The 20,048-nt window shown below is 45.0% G+C and overlaps 1 protein-coding gene across 6 annotated transcripts in view; it reads right to left on the bottom strand.

Annotated features, from left to right (window-relative positions):
- The window catches only part of atat1 (alpha tubulin acetyltransferase 1), a 62,827-nt gene that overhangs the window by 25,625 nt on the left and 17,154 nt on the right, over nt 1-20,048 (bottom strand). For all 6 annotated transcript variants that reach the window (XM_072259171.1, XM_072259170.1, XM_072259173.1 and 3 more), the window contains 6 exons: nt 11,734-11,794; nt 10,152-10,243; nt 9,612-9,669; nt 6,364-6,477; nt 4,981-5,082; nt 3,133-3,178 (listed from right to left, as the gene is read on the bottom strand). In XM_072259171.1, coding sequence (XP_072115272.1) covers nt 3,133-3,178; nt 4,981-5,082; nt 6,364-6,477; nt 9,612-9,669; nt 10,152-10,243; nt 11,734-11,754 — 433 coding nt within the window. In that variant the 5' untranslated portion in view covers nt 11,755-11,794. The remainder of the gene's footprint in view (nt 1-3,132; nt 3,179-4,980; nt 5,083-6,363; nt 6,478-9,611; nt 9,670-10,151; nt 10,244-11,733; nt 11,795-20,048) is intronic.

The following is a 20,048-nucleotide window of genomic DNA, read 5'->3' as shown; positions in this document are numbered from 1 at the left end:
CAATGATTTGGTTTCCACAGTGAATTCCACACACTCACCACCTCCTGGCTAAACAAATTTCTCAATCGCTGCTCTAAAGGGGTGTCCTTATATTCTGAAGCTGTGCCACTGGTCCTAGACTCCCCCATGATTGGAAGCATCCTCTCCACATCGACTCTGTCTAGGGCCTTTCAATATCCGATAGGTTTCAATGAAATCCTCACTCATTCTTCGAAACCCCAATAAGCACAGTCCCAGACCCATCAAACGCTGCAGTGGTACAGGTATCAAAAGCAATATTAACAACTCAGTCAGTTACATTAACACGCTACGGCAGCAGGAAAACACCTATACCCCGCACAGCCTGCTCCATCATTCAGTATGATAATGGATTGCTTCTACCTGACCATAATCCCAACAGAGCTTCACTACATTTAATAGGTTTTTGTTAACCAGTAATGGAAAAGCTTGGATTTGGACCATGGATAAACAATACAATATTGAATTTGTTTTAAGGGCTAAACGGTTTTCTGTGTATCTCGGGCGGAAAGGGGTTGTTGCGACAACAACCCAGTCATTCCATGACCCAACAAGCTTGCTCTGTGATACACTGGCCTGCTGTTCCTGCCATACCGTTTGGCCTGTGCCAAAAATTATGACCCCAATGGGTCTCTTCTCACTCTGCCTGCTCTGACGCTGCCCCTGTTCTTTTACCTCGTATGCTGGTCTAGCTTGCCTTCGTGTGAAATCTGCCTGAGCCACACCCTGTGGCAGGAAAGTCAGCAACCTTAAACCCAAACTAGAGCAGCAATTACTAATATGATCAAAGACACAAGAGATTTTACAGATGATGGAAGACAAACAGTTGCCATTTCAGGCTAAGACCATTCATCGGGACTGGAAGGGGAGGAGGCAGAAAGTGGAATAAGGAGGTGTGGGGAGTGGGGAGGAGAACAACCCGGCAGGTGATAGGTAAAACCAGGCCAGGGGAAAGGTGGTGGGTGGGTAGGGGAGGGAGGGAGGGATGAAGTGAGAAGCTCGGAGGTGGTAGGTTGAAGAGGTAAAGGGCTGAAGAAATTTGATAGGAGAGGAGAGTGGACCATGGGAGAAAGGAGGAGGGGAACCAGGTTGAGATAATGGGCAGAGAATGGTTTAACAGAAGGGGGGAGGAGGAAACATTACTGGAAGTTGTTCTGTTCAATTAGATGCATTTTTCTCCAGTCCTTTACCTGTTTCACCTATCCCCTCCTAGCTTCTCACATCATACTTCCCTTCCTCACCCATCACCTGTCAGGACTATACTCTTCCACTCCCCCCACCTTCTCATTCTGCCCCTTCCTTCCCAGTCCTGATGAAGGGCCCTGGCCTGAATCACGACTGTTCATTCCCCTCCATAGCTGCTGCCTGACCTGCAGAGTTCCTCCAGCATTTTGTGTGTGTTGATTAGTCAAAATCAATTTCAGAGCAGCAGACCACGATGATATTAGTGGGTCACATTCACCAGGGCAAGGTATGTTTTACATAGAAAAGTTTTTAGAAATGGGAGTATTTATGGTGGTGTCAGGGCTGACAGTCCACGAACCTTCTCTCCATTTTATTCATAAAATGTAGTTATGTCTTTATTCAGTGCACCAAGCACATTATGCTTACTCACAATATTTACAATGAGTCAATATACACTCAGAGGCCACTTTACTATGTACACCCGTACACCTGCTTGTTAATGCAAATATCTAATCAGCCAATCAATTAGAATCAACCCAATAAGTAAAAGCATGTGACGTGATTAAGAAGTTCAGTTGTTGTTTAGACCAAATATCAGAATGGGGGAGAAACGTGATATAACTGACTTTGACCATGGGATGATTGTTGGCGCCAGATGGGGTGGTTTGAGTATCTCAGACACCTGGAACTTTCACTCACAACGGTCTCTAGAGTTTACAGAAAAACAAAAACTATCCAGTGAACGGCAGTTCTGCAGGCAAAACCGCCTTGTTAACGAGAGAGGACAGAGGAGTTTGGCCAGACTGGGTCAAGCTGACGGGAAGGTGACAGTAACTCAAATAACCACACATTACAACAGTGGTGTGCAGAGTAGCACCTCTGAAAGCACAAGATGCCAAGCTCCGAAGTGGTTGGGCTACAGCAGCAGCCGATCACAAACATACACTCAGTATAAGAGGTACCTCAGAAAGAGGACACTGAGTGTATACTCTCAGAAAAAAATCAATAACGGGGTAAAAATCGGACCCTGATATCACATCAGGTACAAACCCAGTAAACTTATAAAGAGAGGGTGAACAGAAGTTTGAAATGTAAAGGCTGAAATGGTGTCTGGAGTGAGAAAGACAAATTGCCTAGGGAAGAAAAGGAGGAAAATTGAATAAGAAGTTTGAAAAGGGTAAAGGAAGAAAAGACGAGGAACTTTTTACAACTTTAGGATGTCCTGAAGCAGTTTGCAGCCAGCACTACTTGTGAACCATGGTCGTAGCCACAGAAAAGACAGCAGCCATCTTGCACAGATTTTACAAATCTGACAGGTGAACCAGCAGTTAATCTGTGATGTTACTGTGGGATAGGTAGGGACCCTTGCTGTTGCTCAAGGTCACATCTCACTGAAAGGACAGTGACTCAGTAACTAGGGTGCTGCCAGCAGACCTCGGTCCAATCCTGACCTCTGGTGTGGAGTTTCCCTGTGACTGCCTGGATTTCCTTCGACTGCTCTGGTTTCTTCCCAGATCCCAAAGACATCCAGTTAGTTAATTGGCCATGTAAATTGCTCTAAGCTGGAAAACTGGGGAGGAGCTGATAGGTATGCAAGGGAGAAAAGAACACAGGTATTAACATTAGGGGGTTGGGTTTACTCCATGAGCTGGTTATGGGGAATGGCCTCCTTCTGTGCATTAAGGTTGGACTACATACTCAAATCTCTGCAGTGGGATTTGAACCCACAATCTTCAGTGGCAGTCTTCAATACTAGGCGACATCAATGGACAGTGCTTTTCTCTACTATGAAGCAGAACTGGGGCCTGGTCAGCCGTGTCGTCCTGTCTTGTCCGTTCCTACACTTGGCCCTTTATATAACATGGCACTGACCTGTAAGCAAAGCCCAGCTTTAAGTACCACCCTTTATGTGCAGTAATTGGAACTTACTCGGTCTGTCCTGGAAGAAACTATCAAACACCACAAAGTTGTTAACCTGAAACAGGAAAGAGATAGAGAAAGGACCCTGTTAGTTCATCCTTAGAGGACGATTGGGATTTGGCTGTTGGCCTCACCACTCTTGTTTAAATTGGTAAAACAGGACTGCACAGCCACAAGCACACCAGGGCACAGGGGGAAACGTGGAAAGTTTGGATGGATCTGGAGGAGCATCGTAAAGGTAGATGGAGATGTAGTGAAGAGGGAGTCCAATAGGGATCCCAGAGTTTAAACTTCACATACAAAAGTTCAAACACATGCAGGTCACCACATGCTATCCTGAGATTCATTTTATTGCAGGCATTCACAGTAAGTAGAAAGAAACACAATAGAATCAATGAAAAACTTCACACGACAGAGATGGACGGACAAACACCAGTGTGCAAAAGACATTGAACATAAATATTGAGACACGCTAATGGTGGAGTTTTGGGAATTGGGAGCCAGAATTAGTGATGTGCAGACATTGGGTTGAATGGATGGAGGGAGTCCATTTTTTTTAAAAGAAATGTGGACTGAGAACCAGGGTGGAGCCCTGGTGAGACCACATCTGGAATAGTGCACACACATGTGCTCTCTCTACCAGAGGGAGGGTGTACTTGAGAAAGAGTGAAGGTATATCAGAATATACCTTCAACCTACACGTTGACTGGGAAAACCAAATTAGGACTACAAAACTAGAGGATAATTTCCTGGAAGTTGGAATTTTAGGTCTAATGCAAAGTAACAAGAATGGGTTCATTAACAACTCGCCATAAAGAGGGGCTCAAGAAAGAGGTGCCCATAAATTGTTAGAAATCCACATTAAGTTTGAAAGCAATGCAGTTCAATCTGTAGTAGGATTTTAATGAGAGGCAGGCTGGCTGGGATAGACTGGGAGAATGGGGCACAGGTATTGGCTGGTCTTTAATACAAATTGTCATTGTTAAGACCATAAAACATAGGAGCAGAATCAAACCATTCTGCCCATCAGGTCTGTTCTGCCATTCCATCATGGCTGATTTATTTTCCCTCTCAACCCTATTCCCCTGCTTTCTCCCTGTAACCTTTGGTGCCCTCACTAATCAAGAACCTATCAACCTCCACATTAAATATACCCAGTGACCTGGCGCCCACAGCCGTCTGTGGCAATGAACTTCACCCTCTGGCTAAAGAAATTCCTCCCATCTCAGTTGTAAAGGGACGTTCTTCAATTCTGAAGCTCTGTCCCCTGGTACCAGACTCCCCCACTATTGGAAACATAGAATAAATACACATTGTAATAAATATACACTCCTTTAAAGACACAACAAGAAAAGGCAACATTAAAACACAAGGAAAATGCTTGTGAAGTTGTAGTAAGACTGAAGATTGGGAGTGGTTTGGGATCTGACAAAGGGTGAACAAGAAATGGAAAACAGAACAAAAGCGAATTAAGTAAGTGTCAGAATCACTACAGGCACGCAGAAAGGGAAAGATCAGTGAGAACAAAATGGGTTCCTTGCAGAGAGAGACAGGAGAATTTATAATAGATTCATAGTATTGCACAACACAGGAAAGGTCCTTGACTTTTTTTTTGCCCATCTGCACTAATGCAATTGTCTGCCATTAGGTACATAGTCTTCTAAGCCTCACCCTTTCAAACGCCTGCCAAAGTTAAGGAGATCAACTCTGGATAGGTGAGGTGACCTATCTGGACTTTCTCAACAGCCCCACTGTTGCCCATGGAGGACTGTTTCTGATGTAAGGATGTACAGCCCTACTTACAGGAAGGAATATACAACCATCAGCATCAAATTACAAAATTCCAGATTTGCTTACCTGAGGAATCATGGTTGACAGGCCGTAGTGCTTCCTGAGAAAGCTGAGGAACTTGCTGGAGGGACGATCGATGGCCAGATGATAAGGTTTTACACCTTCGTACTGCGGAAAACATGTAAACACGTCCTATTTTTAACTTCATAGATTTGGGATACACTTGATCTGCACAAACCTATAACTCTTCAAGATCTTGTAATCCAGTACAGAAATGCTGACAATTCCTTCCACCCCCAGCACAGATGCTGCTCGACCTGCTGAGTCTCTCTAGCAGATTGCCGGTTGCTTCAGTAATTGTCAAACTATTTCCTCCCAGATGACCAGCTTTAACTAATTGGTTCACCCAATTATAATATCTCCAGACTGCAGACTGGTGTTACTTTGGAAGAGCCCTTCTTTTTAAAACTTCTCAGAGCTTATCTAAAGGTTAGAGCTCCACCTTGCAAACCACTGATCTAGTGTATGCAGTGGTGAATGACTGCAACTCACAGAAATAAAAATACATTTATGAAAACAATCTAGTCCTGGTTGAGAGACAAAGATCAGGCAGAACCCCCAGCATGGTAGCATAATGCTATGACAGCACCAGCGACCCGAGTTCAATTCCTGCTCCTGCCTGTACCTTTTTCCCGTACCGCACGGATTTCCACCACGTGCAGCGACTTCCTACCACGTTCCAAAGACATACGAGTTAGTAGTTTATTTGGTCACGCGGGTGTAACTGGGCGGCAGGGGGTCATTAGGCCAAAAAGGACTTCTCTAAAATAAATAAATAAATAACTCCCACACTTTTTTTTTAAAGAAATAGTGGAAGCTGGTTCTTTAACATGCTGAAAGAAGTTGGAGACATGGCTTGCTATCTCATCTGAGACTGCTCCTCTTTCCTCACTGTCAATACGGCCCTCAACGTTACACTGGAGTGGGAATGGCATCAAGAGCTGAGTGGAAGGGACTGACAGATATCAGGGAGGTAAGCTAGTATAAAAAGACTGATGAAACAGTTTCTGCTGGTCCTAGGTTTGTAACAAATGAGAAGTTGTAATCTGCCTGTATTGACAATCTCTCAAAAGAAATCCTTCATAAACGAAAACAACAGAGGAGGCTACTGAGCTTGGTTCATTCAAGCCGTATCAAACTTCAACACAGTTGGCTCTCAGAGACTCAAAAGATTCTGCTGAAAATCTAGAACAACACGTACTAAATGCTGGAGGAACTCAGCAGGTCAGACAGCTTCTATGGAGTAAAATAAACAGTTGATGTTTTGGGTCGCGATCCTTCACAACTCAAAACCTGACACTTTTCTCCTTCGTATTCATATCCAGCTTTCTCAGCAGGGCGCAGTCTGTACTCCCTCTCTGACAGTTAAAGCTCGTGTTTGCACTGTACCTGAATCATGTAGTCAAAAAGCTCTTTCCCATAACCATGTCGCTGCAGTGAGACGTGTACATAGAAGTCCAGCACACACAGGGGCTCCATTTCATTGTGCGCACCTTGCCCATCCTAGAAACAGAGAAATGTGTGGAGTTATTGAGAAGATATACAAGGCAGGGGTCATGGTTTGACAGAGAGAGTCATAGAGTAAAACAGAATGGAAAGAGGCCCTTCAGCCCAACTTGTCCATACTGACCATGGTGCCCACCAAGCTAGTTCCATTTGACCAGGTTTGGCCCATATCCTCTCTAATCCTTTCCTATTCATGTCCTCACCCAAAGGTCTTTTAAACGTTGTTATTGTACCTGTCTCAACCACTTGCTCCGTTGTGGTTGGAGCTACAAACGGGCCTAACCACAGACAGACTGGGATTCCTTCCCTCAAGGGCAATAGTAATCAATCCAGTTGATTTATTTTAAATGACCTCCTGGTTGTTTTGTTTGATTTGACACTAGAGAACAGATAACAATGAACCAGTGAAAACCAGCAACACATATTTAGTTCAAGTGGACTAGAATATAAAAAAAGACGTACTGCCAAGTCCTCAGAAGATGCTGGTCAGACCATAGTTGGAGTATTATGACCAACTCTGGCCCCATATCGAAGGAAGGATGTGCTAGCCCTGGACAGGATCCAGAGGGGGTTCACAATAAATTATAACGATCATATGAGGAGCATTTCATATTTCTCACCCTGGACTCAATGGAGTTCAGAGGGATGGAGGGAGGAGGGGAAATCTCATTGAAACCGATCTGATAAGGAAACATCTGGATAAAGTGGACATGGAGAGGATGATCCCATTAGTAACAGAGTCTAATATCCAAAGACATGGCCTCAGAATAAAGGAATGTCCTTTTAGAACTCAATTAGGAGGAATTTCTTCAGCCGGGGGATCTTGTTGCCATGGAGGGTTGAGGAGGTTAAGTCATTGGGTGGGAGGGAGTAAGGCAGAGATTGATAGGTTCTTGATTGGTAAGGGGGTGAAAGGTTACAAGGAGAAGGTAGGAGAATGGGAGTGAGAACAAAAATCAACCAGTGACTGAATGGTGGAGCAGATTCCAGGGGCAAATGGCCTAATTCTGTTCCTATATCTTGTGTAAGAGAGGCTGGTCTCCATGATGTGCTTACATGTTTCCACAACTCTCTGGTGGTCACAGTTCCATACCAAGCTGTTATACATACAGATGGGATGCTTTCTATGAGATGAACCTGCTAGCAAGGAGATGAACTTCAGCTCTGTTCATCTTCCTGCCACTGCTGGCCAGCTACTCACCTTTCATTAATATCAGCTAACATCCAATTCTGCTGCCATTCAAGTCCCATTCATGGCCAATGCTCCACAGTGGTCTTGGGAGGCAAATCCCTAAACGTTCCCAGCCACCTGAAACCCAGTCCTTTTCCCTTTGCCCTCCTCCAACCGCACTCAACCCACTTGGTCCCTCATCATCTCCCCTTCTGCTTCGATTCTATAACCTGTAGCCCCTCGTTGCTTCTGCTAAACACCTCTGCAGCTATCTCCACCCTTCACTACTGTGCTTGACACGCAAGGGTTCAAACTTAGAGCACACTCAATGGGCTGAATGGCCTAATTCTGCTCCAGTGTCTTATGGTCTAACTCTCTGCCTCAGCTCCTTTGTGATACCTTAAACCTACCATTAATAGGTCATCAAGAATTACAGCGGGATCTTGATCAGTCGTGCAAGGAGGCCGAGGAATGGCAAATGGAGCTTAATACAGATTAGTGCAAGGCGCTGCATTCTGCAAAATTATGCCAGGGTAGGACTTTCACAGTAAATGAGAGGGCCCTGGGGAGCGTTGTAGAACAGAGGGATCCAGGAGTGCATTGTCACTTAAAATTGTATTACAGGTAGACAGGGTGAAGGCAACGTTTGGCTCACGGGCTTTTATCAGCCAGGCCATTGAGACACAATGAAAAGCTTTTGCTTGCATGCCTTCAAACAGATCATTCCACGCACAGATACATCAAGGCAACACGAAAGGAAAATTAAGGAAATACAACTAAAAGAGTTAAAGGTACGGAGAAAGTGCAGCACAAATAACAAGTACAAGGACCATGACATGGCAGATCGACAGATCAAGAGTTCATCATTATCGGCTGTTCAGGGAAAATGAACAACTGCAGATGACAGAAATCTGAGATAAAATCAGAAAATGCTGGGAAGAAAAACCCAAATTAGGAAGCATCAGTGGAGAGAAACCAAGCTAACATTTCATATGAAGATATAAACTCCGTTATGATCTCCACAGATGCTGCCTCAGCTGCTGGGTATATGCCAGTTTTCAGTGTTTTGTTTTGATGATAAAGAAATGGCAGTTGGTGCGTTGGGAGCAGCGGCTTCTGTAATGTATAAAGAAGCATATTTCCTATGGCGAGGGTATCCAGAACTAGAGGGCACAGCCTCAAAATTGAGGGGCAACCCTTTAGAACGGAGGTAGGGAGGAATTTTTTGAGCCAGAGAGTAGAGAATTTGTAGAATGCTCTGCTTGGACTGTGGTGGAGGCCAAGTCTGTGCATATATTTAAGGCAGAAACTGATTGGTCAGGGCATCAAAGGATATGGGGAGAAGGCACGTGTATGGGGTTGAGTGGGATCCAGGATCAGCCATGATGGAATGGTGGAGCAGACTCGATGGGCTGAATGGCCTAATTCTGCTCCTACGTCTTATGGTCTAAGCAATGAGAAAATACACAGAAGGAAATATTAGAGCTGAGTGCAGGTGAGTCCTCCAACACTTTGCAATGGCTTCAGTGTTGGTGTATAACACATCAGTTAACAATCCTTTCTATTCTGGTCTTGCAAAGCAATATATAACTGGAGCGCCACAGTAGTGTAGTGGTTACTGTGACACTATTATAGCTCGGGGCGCTGGAGCTCGGAGTTTAATCCCAGCACCCCCTGTAAGCAACTTTGTACGTTCCTACTCGTGTACGCAAAGATTTCCCCCAGTTTCCTCCCACAGTTCAAAGGCGTAACAGTTAATAGGGTAATTGGTCATTTTAACTTGCCTTGCCATTCACCTAGGGTTAAACTGGTGGGTTGCTGGGCGGTGCGACTGGAAGGGCTGGAAGAGCCTGTTGCGCACTCTGTCTTTAAATAAATAAATATGGAGATCACACACCACCAAGGCTATGGGAGAGTTCATCTTTTAAAGGAAAACCAAGAAAACTAACGCATGACTCACCAGAACAAAGAGCTTTTTGTTTCCGACTTTCAGGAAACCAATAGCAGCTCCTTTCCCACTGTGGAGAGAGTGAACCATCAGTTAACAGTCAGAGACAGAACATGTACCACATACCTCGTACTTAGAGAGATTAACCAAAACGTCCCAAGGTGCTGCATCATGCTAAACTTCGACCTAAAATATTGACAATGCCTTTCCTCCCACTGATGCTGCCTAACTTGCTGAGTTCCTCCAGCAGATTGTTCGAAGCTTCAGAATCTTATAGGGAAGGTGGCGATGGGAACCACTTGGGGAGAAGTGATGCCCGTAAGGTAACTGGATGGCAGAACTGCCTCAGAGTGAGGAGATAGGTAGGGGGACAATAAAAATCTAGTTTGTCCAGGAATTAGTCCAGTTCATTTCCTAAATCCCAAGTGGCCATTCTGTTTCCCACCTCAACCCACTACGCACTGGATTCATTGTGAGGAAGCTGCTTGAATCAAACCTTCTCCTACCCAGACGGCTGTGTGGGGGCAAGAGGCCACCAAGCTTTGCACTTACTGGTTAGCGATGGCGTCTTTCAGGATGTAGAGACGATGTCGGTTCATCTGCATCCGCGAGGCGTTGGTGATGGGTGCGGACAGCTGCTGGGCCTGCAACAGAACAAGACCGTAAAAATGACAGGCCCATTCCAGTGCGCCAAGCAACTAGTCACGGGCCACAACAGCACGGGGAATAATCAGGATTACAGAATCACCCCGCATCCCACTCCACTCTCAATCCTCAGGCAGGGTTTCTCTCACCTTAAATCTCTGCCGTCTAGGTTCGGACTCCCGAATCCTGGGAAATAGTGACCATCTACCTTGTCTACACCCCTTATGAAATTATACACCTCCTTACAGTAACCCATTTACTCCTTACACTACCAAAGTAAAAAGTCACAGCCTATCCAGACTCTCCTTATAACTCAAGCTCTGCAATCCTGGTAACATCCCTGTGGATCTTATCTACACCACAGCCAGCTTAATACATCCTTCCTGTAGCTGGTCGGTCAGCACTGCACAGAAAGCCTCTACAACTTGTACACAGAAGTCGGGACTGCTTCCATTGGAGATTTGATGGGTGTGTATGAAGTGAGAAGGGCTCTGGATACAGTAGATACAGGGAACAGTTAGACACAGTTGGTGGAAGGGATTGAGAACTGGACATAAAAAGGGAAAATAATCGACAGTGGGATGAATAAATACCTTTTTATTCTACACAGCCATCGGGCTCTTGAACCAGCATGGGTAACCAATGCAACACAACCCTAAACTGATTCTACAATCTACAGACTCACTCTGAGTGCCTTTCTGCAACTTGTTCTCAGTACGGTTTTTTATTTATTTGCACAATTTGGTTTCTTTTGCACGTTGGTTATTTGTCAATCTTTGTTTGTACACAGTTTTTCACAAATTCTATTGTATTTCTTTATTTTCCTGTAAATGCCTGGAACATATACACACAGTACTTTGACAATGAGCTCGACTTGGAGCACGTGGTTCGAATCTGGAACGCACTGCTGAAGGACAGGAGAGTAGCACGGCTGACAGAGCCGCGGCCCTACACTCCAGGGGTGATCTGGTTTGAATCCTGACCTTAGGGGCTTTCTGTATGGAGTGTGTACGTTCTCCCTCTGACCGCATGGACACCCCAGTTTCCTCCCATGTGTCGAGGACGTGTGGGTCAGTAGATTAATTATCCCACTGTAAATTGTCTCTGATATGTAGGTGGGTGGTAGAATCCCAGGGAGAGCTGATAAAAACAAGGGAAGAATAACACAGGCTAAATCTAAATGGGTGCTTGAGGGCTGGTACAGTCCGTGGGCCAGAGGATCTGCATCTAGCCTATGTGTACAGGCAAGTTCCATAGTGGGCTTCAAACAGGAATCGGATATGATGGAAACATTTTTATAAGTAAAGGAAGAAAAGTCAAAATTACAACATTGCTCTGGTACAGGGCTGGGGGGAGGGGGGAGGGAGCTTGATGGCCCCCTTTGCTGCTATGAGTTTTAAATTCTAATTGCTTTATTACAGTATGGATAGAGGTTATATCCCCTCAAAAGAAAATGATAGAACAGCCAGCAATTCATGGCCAACTTTACCTTGGCTGAAGCCTCCCCCATCTTGTCCAACACCACAGCAAGCTGGTTCTCAAGGGTGGCCCTGTGGAGACAGAAGAGTGTATCACCGTCATTCTTGGAACAGTAACATGGGATCAGCTTCCATACGGAGCGGATATCAAGGATAACATGAGGATGCAGAGGTTTTGAATAAAGGCACGAAGGATGAGAACTTTGTAGTTATTGGCAGTACTTCTGGGGAGAGCTTTTAAAATCAAATTTAAGTGGCTTTTGCCAAATATTCTTGAGATGTTGTTATGCACCTCTTTGATCTGCTGTGGTAACTGTGGTTAAAGTTGAACACCCAGGAATGGAAGAATCTGCAGAGTAGTGGAATGCATCAAGGGTACATCCCTCCCCGCCACCTACAGGAGGCACTGCTTCAAGACGCAACATCCATCATCAACGGTGCCAACATGCCATCTTCTCACAGCCACCACTGGGCATGAGGTATAGAAGCCTGAAATTTCACACCACCATGTTCAACTACCATTCAAGAGGTAAAACCCAAATCACTAAAGTTTAGTAACACTACAACCACTTTGCACTAAAATAGACTTCTGTTGTATTTTGTTCTAATTATGCTCCTGTAAAAGTCATGTATAGTTTATGTTTAATTTATGTTTTTCTTGTAAATGCTGATTACATGATGCTATGTTAGACCATAAGACATAGGAGAAGAACTCGGTTATTCAACCTCTTGATTCTGGTCTGCCATTCCATCATGGCTGATTTGTTATCCCTCTCAAAACCATTCTCCTGCCTTCTCCCATAACCTTTGACACCCTGACTAATCAAGAACCTATCAAACTCCACTTTAAATATACCCAATGACTCGGACTCCACAGCTGTCTGTAACAATGAATTCCACAGATTCCCCACCCTCTGGCTAAAGAAATTCCTTATCTCTTTTCTAAATGAATGTCCCTCCATTTTGAGGTTGCACCCTCTTAGTCTCACACACCATAGGAAACATCATCTCCACATCCACTCTATACTGACCTTTCAATATTCAATCGATTTCAGTGAGATCCCCCTCATTCCTCTAAACTCCAGGGCAATCAAACGCCCCTCATACATTAACCCTTCCGCAAGAATGACTCCAGGAATGAAACTCCACTGGACCCTCTCCAATGCCAGCACATCTTTTCTTAGATAAGGGGCTCAAAAGTGATCACAGTACACAAAGTGCAGTCCATATTGGGACTGCTTCTTTTCGTGTTATATGTCAATGATTTGGATGAATTAATTCACTGTTTTGTGGCCAAATTTATAGACAATACAAAGACAGGTGGAGGGGCAGGTAGTATTGAGGAAGCAGGGAGTATGTAGCAGGATTTAGACAGATTGGGAGAACTGGCAAAGAAGTAGCAGATGGAAAACATAGTGTAGGGGAGCTTATGGTCATTCCCTTTGGTAGAAGGAATAAAGGCATAGACTATATATTAAAAGGGGAGAAAATTAAAAAAAAAAATCAGAGATGTAAAAGGACTTGCGGGTCCCTGTGCAGGATTTGCAAGTTGGGTCAGTGGGAAGGAATGCAAATGCAATGTTAGCATTCATTCCAAGAGGACTAGAATATACGAGCAAGAATGTAATGCTGAGGCGTTATAAGGCACTGGTCAGATCGCTCTTGGAGGATTGTGAGCAGTTTTGGGCCCCTTATGTAACAAAAGATGTGCTAGCATTGGAGAGGGTTCAGAGGAGGGAGATGAGAATGATTCCAGGACTGTAAGTGTTAATGTACGAGGATTGTTTGATAGCTCTGGGCCTGTGATCACTGGAGTTTAGAAGAAATGGCGGTGGTTTCATGGAAATCTATTGAACATAATAAGACCTAGAGAGAGTGGATGTGGAGAGGATATTTCCTATAGCAGGTGAATCTAGGACCAGAGTGTACAGCAACAGAACAGAGATGAGAAGGGATTTCTTTAGCCAGAGGGTGGTGAATCTGTAGAGTTCCTTGCCATGGACAGCTGTGGAGTCCAAGTTATTGAGTATAGTTAAAGTAGTGGCTGATAGGTTCTTAGTTAGTCAGGGCATCAAAGGTTACAGGGGGTGGGGAAGACAGGAGAATGGGGATAATAAATCAACCATGATGGAATGGTGGAGGAGACTTGATGGGCCAGATGCCCTAATTCTTCTCCTAATGTCTTATGGTCCAGAACAGGTCTCAGGGCCTCTGGGTCTCCAGTCTCCAGACTTCCTATCGACCCCCAAACTAGCTGATGACAGGACCCCAAACTGCAAGATATATCACCAAAGACACCAACAAATTTCTACAGATAGATCATGGGGAGCATTCTAACTGGTGACATCACCGCCTAGCATGGAGGCCTCAATGCACAGGATCATAAGTGGCTGCAGAGGCCTGTAACTCAGCCTGCTCCATCGCAGGAACAACCCTGCCCACCGTGGTGGAAGACATCTTCAATACGGATGCCACCTCCTTGAGACATCGCATCAGGAAGGAACCCCCCCCCCCACCACCATTCGTCACATACCCGCTTCTCTTTACTAACATCGGAGAGCAGGAGCCGGAAGGCTCAGTGTTTCAGGAAGGAACCCCCCCTCCCCCCCCAAAACCATTTGTCAGATACCTGCTTCTCTTCACTAACATCAGAGAGCAGGTACCGAAGCCAGAAGGAACCCGCCCCCCCCCCCCCCCCCCCCACCATTCGTCACATACCCGCTTCTCTTCACTAACATCAGAGAGCAGGAGCTGGAAGGCTCAGTGTTTCAGGAAGGACCCCCCACCATTTGTCACATAGTCGCTTCTCTTCACTAACATCGGAGAGCAAGTGCCGAAGCTAGAAGACTCAGTGTTTCAGGAACAGCTTCTTCCCCTCCATAATCAGATTTCTGAACAGTCCATGAACTCTAATTCGCCTTTCCTCTTTTGCACACCTATGTTTTTTAATCGTAACGTGTACGGCATGCATTGTAGCACTGCCACATAACAAGTTTCACAACTAATGACATTACAATCAACCTGATTTTCTCAACACCGCCACTCCCTTTCTGCTCCCTGAAGCTGGCATTCTGCTAAATCATTAACAATACTTTCTAACTTGCACTGCAATTAAGCTGGAAACCATCATAATTAACACCACATCAGAGGGTTTATGGCATGCCAAACATCAGTGACTCAACAATTGTGGTTTTTGAGTGACAGTGTGAGGGCCCTAGATTAATACAGATATGGTCAGTTATAGAAACCCCTGTGGAGTGGGGTTAAACATCAATACAGGACACATGTGAATGTACCTAGAGTACTGTGTTCATCTACTTTGTTAAAAAGGATGCATTAGAAACAGCTCGGAAAAAAATTACTGGATTAGTTAGGCATGTTCATGAGGAAAGGTAGACAGGCCGGAGTTTAAAATAGCAAAATGGGACTTGACTGAAGTATCTAGACCCTGATGAATCTTAACGATAGAGAGATTATTATGGGAGAATTTAGAGTTGGAGTTCATTGTTTAAAAAAGGGGTCACCCATTTAGAACAAATGAACTGATTGTTTATTTTAAAGATTTAAGATCTTTATAAAAATTTGCCTTATTTGTCATATATACAACAGAACACACAGTGAAATGTATCGTTTGTGTCAACGACCAACGCAGCACGAGGATGTGCTAAGGGCAGCCCATCCTGTGCCAACACCTAGAACTTAACAACCCTAGCCATACATTTTTGGAATATGGGAGGAAACCCATGCGATCACAGAGAGAACATGCAAACTCCTTATAGAGAGCAACACACACAAAATGCTGGAGAAACTCAGCAGGCCAGGCAGCATCCATGTACTGTTTTCCATAGATGCTGCCTGGCTGGCGGAGTTCCTCCAGCACTTTCTGTGTGTGGCTCAGATTTCCAGCATCTGCAGATTTTCTCTTGCTTGTGATTTCCTTAGAGAGCAGTGGGAATTGACCTTGACTGCTAGCATTGTAAAGGTTACGCTGTGCGACTCTCTCCCAAAGAGGTAAAACTCTTTGGAATGCTCTTCTTCAAAGTGGTTGAAGAAAAGTCTTCGAATGTTTTTAAAGTTTAGATAGTTTTTTTTAGCTGAAAGATCCAAGGTTACCATATTAAAACAAATATGTTATGCCATCGTAAAAGTTTCTTCCTCCCAGCAATTAATCTGATCAACCATTCTAGCTATTCCCTCTGTTAATGTACTGCACTGTAAACACTATGCCAAATTTTAAAATGTTGTTAACATTGTAAATAGATGTTGATATTAATTTTGCATTTTATTCCATAGCCATAGTTCTAATTTTATAATTCTTCATTGTTCATAATTGTTGAAAGCTGTTTTTTCATAAGTTCAAATTTAATTGTCATTCAACCATACATGAATACAGGTACATATAGCATATACAAGATATCAGTAAAATACAGTCACACACACAAAACAAAATCATCCAAGTCCCTGAGTCCATGAATATTGCAGCAGTCTGCAGTCAAACACAATACAGCTTGTATTCTGCTGAGTGAACACTAGGGGCAGCACGGACTCCAGCTTGGACACTGCGTCACACCGCCACCAGTGGACAGCATCAACTTCGATACCTCTCTCCTGACGAGTATAAACAGGGAACACCGCGGCTTGAGGCCTAGCTCCCAACACGACCACAGCCATGCAGCACCCCCGGTGTCCACCAATAAATCACAAAAGGGTGTTGTCATCGCAGGAAAAGCAACTAAGACGATCACTTGCTGTTACACTGCCTTCGCGCATCGACTCTTCTCTGACGCAGCCAGCAGCAAGTCCAGCCCCTTCGGCTTCTCCAACAATGAAGGACTCATGCCAACACACCACAGTAAATTCTTGATACATGTGAATGCATGTGGTGAGTTACATTGCTCCTTGAATGTGGAGCTGAATGGGAATGTGGAGCTGAAGTTACCATCAGATAACAAAACATTACTGAAGGAACTCAGTAGGTCAGGCAGCATCTGTGGTGGGAAATAGCCAGTTGACAATCAGATCAGCTGCGATCCATTACCAGCAGAGTAAGCTAGAGGGGACAAATGTCCTACATTTACTCTTAGTTCATGTGTTTATGGGACTGCACATATAACTGGTAACTGGGGTGGAGTTAATGAGTGACAGAACAAGAGAGTCTGATTAACATCAGCACAGACACAGTTGCAAATGGTAATAGGGGATGGGACAACAAAATGACATTGACATTGCCTTGGCTGAACAGTTCATTACCTGTTTATACTTCTGTTACTTTTAGTAACTAACTGACGTCATCCTTACCCTCGGCCATTAGGCTCTATAATGAGTCAACCCATAGCCAGGGAAGTGACGACCCCCTCCTGGTAGACTGCTTGAGGTAATTTTTTTTTATTCTTTCTTACTTCTGTTCTAATATTTGTATATCTGTGCACGTGTAATGCGACTGTGACACTGTAATTTCCTTTGGGATCAATAAAGTATCTGTCTATACAACATCAGGACAGAAGTGAGAGTGTGTCAGACCTGGACTCAAAGTGCAAATAAATTTATTATCGAAGTACAAACATGTAACCACGTACTACCCTGAGATTCATTTTCTTGTGGGCATTGACAGTAAATCCAAGAAACACAACAGAATCAATGAAAGACTGCACGCAACAGGACAGACAAACAACCAATGTGCATAAGGTAACTGTCAATACAAAAGAAAATAAATAAGCAATAAGTATCAAGAACATGACATGAAATGTCCTTGAAGGTGAGTCCATAGGTTGTGGGAACAGTTCAGCGATGGGGCAGGTGAAGTTGAGTGAAGTTACCCCTCCGGTTGAAGAGGGGTAATAACTGCTCCTGAACCTGGTGGTGTGGGTCCTGAGGCTCCTGTACCTTCTTCTTGATCGCAGCAGCAAGAGAGCATCAATGGTGGGGAGGACTTTACTTGTGATGAACTTGGCCATATCCACTAGTTTTTGTAGTCGTTTCCATACAATATACTCTCCACTACACATCTATACAAGTTTCTCAAAATTTTGGATATCATGCCAAACCTTCACAACTGCCATGCTTTTCTTATAATTGCACATGTGTGCTGGGCCCAGGACAGATCCTCTGAAATGATAACACCTGTGATGACATCTGTGTTAAGGATTAACAGAGATACGGTCAGTTACAAAGGGCACTGTGGGGTGGAGACACAACACTCTGCAGGAGCGTAGTCTGGAGCAAACAACAAACTTCTGGAAAAACTGAGCAGGTCAGGCAGCATCTGTGGAGGATAAGGTACGTTTTGGGTCGAAACTCTGCATCACTGCACAAGAGTGGGTCACAGGGTTTTTAGCAGCCTCCAGCTGAGCAGGGCTGATAGGAGGAAATGCAAAGGGTAGCAAGTCTGAACTGGAAGCACACGAGAAAAAGCGTAGTGGAAAACTAATGTCAAAAGTAATTCAGTAACTCAAGGAGTCAGCCACGTATTAATGAGCAGCAGCTGTTGGATGAGGTCACGAGCAGCAACAATTGAGGCCCTGTGCCGCTCACTCGCTGTTTGGGTGGAGATTAGGGCAGTTCAGTCCTCGTTTTTTTCCTGAAGCACAGTTGTCAGGGCAACGAGGGGGGATGGATATTTTCTGTGATGGAAATCATCTCCACTCCCGAAAAACAGGCAGCAATCTACAATAAAAGGAAAGGTACGTCATCCGGAGTTTCTCCGGTTGGTGGACGATTTCCCTCCACGCCTCTCTGACGTGGTGGGGAACCGCGTACGAGGCAAGTTACAGCCGTGGTTTGCCATTGCCTTCTGCCGGGTGAGTTTCCAAAGAGATCACCAGCTCGTAAGCCAGCACGGATGGAAAGCGTGCAGGGGAGCCGGCTGGATTCGAACTCGGAGTCTGGCACTGATGCCACTACGCCACCAGCCGGGTCAATCTACAATACCACGCACAAAATACTGGGGGAACTCAGTGGGTCAGGAAGCATGAATGGAGAGGAATGGACAGTTGATGTTTTAGGCCAAGACCTTTCATCAGGACTCGGGAAGGGGAAGAGGCCAGAATAAGAAGATGGGCAAGAGGAAGCAGTATCATTTGGCGTGATTGGCAAAACCACGTGAGGGGGAAGGCGGATGAGGGACAGAGGGTGAAATAAGAAGCTGGGAACTGATAGGTGGAAAAGGGAAGAAAAAAAAAAACCTGATTTCGGCACAGCCAAGAAGGGCCAAAAGGCCTGATTCTGTGCTGTAGTTTCTATGGTTGTGTGTGTGTGCAGGTCAGTGGGACTAGGCAGAAAATGGTTCGGCACAGCCAAGAAGGGCCAAAAGGCCTGATTCTGTGCTGTAGTTTCTATGGTTCTATGGATTGGAGAGGAGGGTGGACCATGGGAGAAAGGGAAGGAGGGGCACCTGAGGGAGGTGATTGGCAGGTGAGGAGAAGGGAAAGGGTAGGAGGCGAGCCAGGGTGGGGAATAAAAAGGGGGGGGGGAGACATTGCCAGAAGTTGGGGAAATCAATGTTTATGCCATCAGATTAGAAGCTACCCAGATGGAATAAGAGATGTTGCTCCGCCAATCTGAGAGTGGCTTCATCATGCCAGTGGAAGAGGCCACTGTCGGAATGTCAGGCCGACTCATAACCAGTGAGGGATTTTTCAAGTGAAACTATAGTGGAGGAAGCACAATATCCAATAAACAACACACATCAAAGTTGCTGGTGAACGCAGCAGGCCAGGCAGCATCTCTAGGAAGAGGTACAGCCGACGTTTCAGGCCGAGACCCTTCGTCAGGACTAACTGAAGGAAGAGTTAGTAAGAGATTTGAAAGTGGGAGGGGGAGGGGGAGATCCAAAATGATAGGAGAAGACAGGAGGGGGAGGGATGGAGCCAAGAGCTGGACAGGTGATTGGCAAAGGGGATGTGAGAGGATCATGAAACAGGAGGTCCGGGGAGAAAAACAAGTGGGGGGGGGGAGAAACCCAGAGGATGGGCAGGGGTATAGTCAGAGGGACAAAAAAGGCGAGTGAGAGAAAGAATGTGTGTCTAAGAATAAATAACGGATGGGGTACGAGGGGGAGGTGGGGCATTAGCGGAAGTTAGAGAAGTTGATGTTCATGCCATCAGGTTGGAGGCTACCCAGACAGAATATAAGGTGTTGTTCCTCCAACCCGAGTGTGGCTTCATCTTTACAGTAGAGGAAATATGTCCAATATATATCCAGGACAGCAGTATTATAAAAGGCAAGAGATTTTTTTAAATCGTGCATTGCTGATGAGGGGACCAAGCCTGGGCTGCATGATGGTGTAGTGGTTAGCGCAGTCGCTTTACAGCACTAGTAATCTCCAATT

Source organism: Mobula birostris, chromosome 5 (assembly GCF_030028105.1).
Source record: "Mobula birostris isolate sMobBir1 chromosome 5, sMobBir1.hap1, whole genome shotgun sequence".
NCBI classification, from domain to species: domain Eukaryota; kingdom Metazoa; phylum Chordata; class Chondrichthyes; order Myliobatiformes; family Myliobatidae; genus Mobula; species Mobula birostris.
The sequence above is the reverse complement of the archived record's forward strand: the minus strand, read 5'-3'. Positions and strand labels throughout refer to the sequence as shown.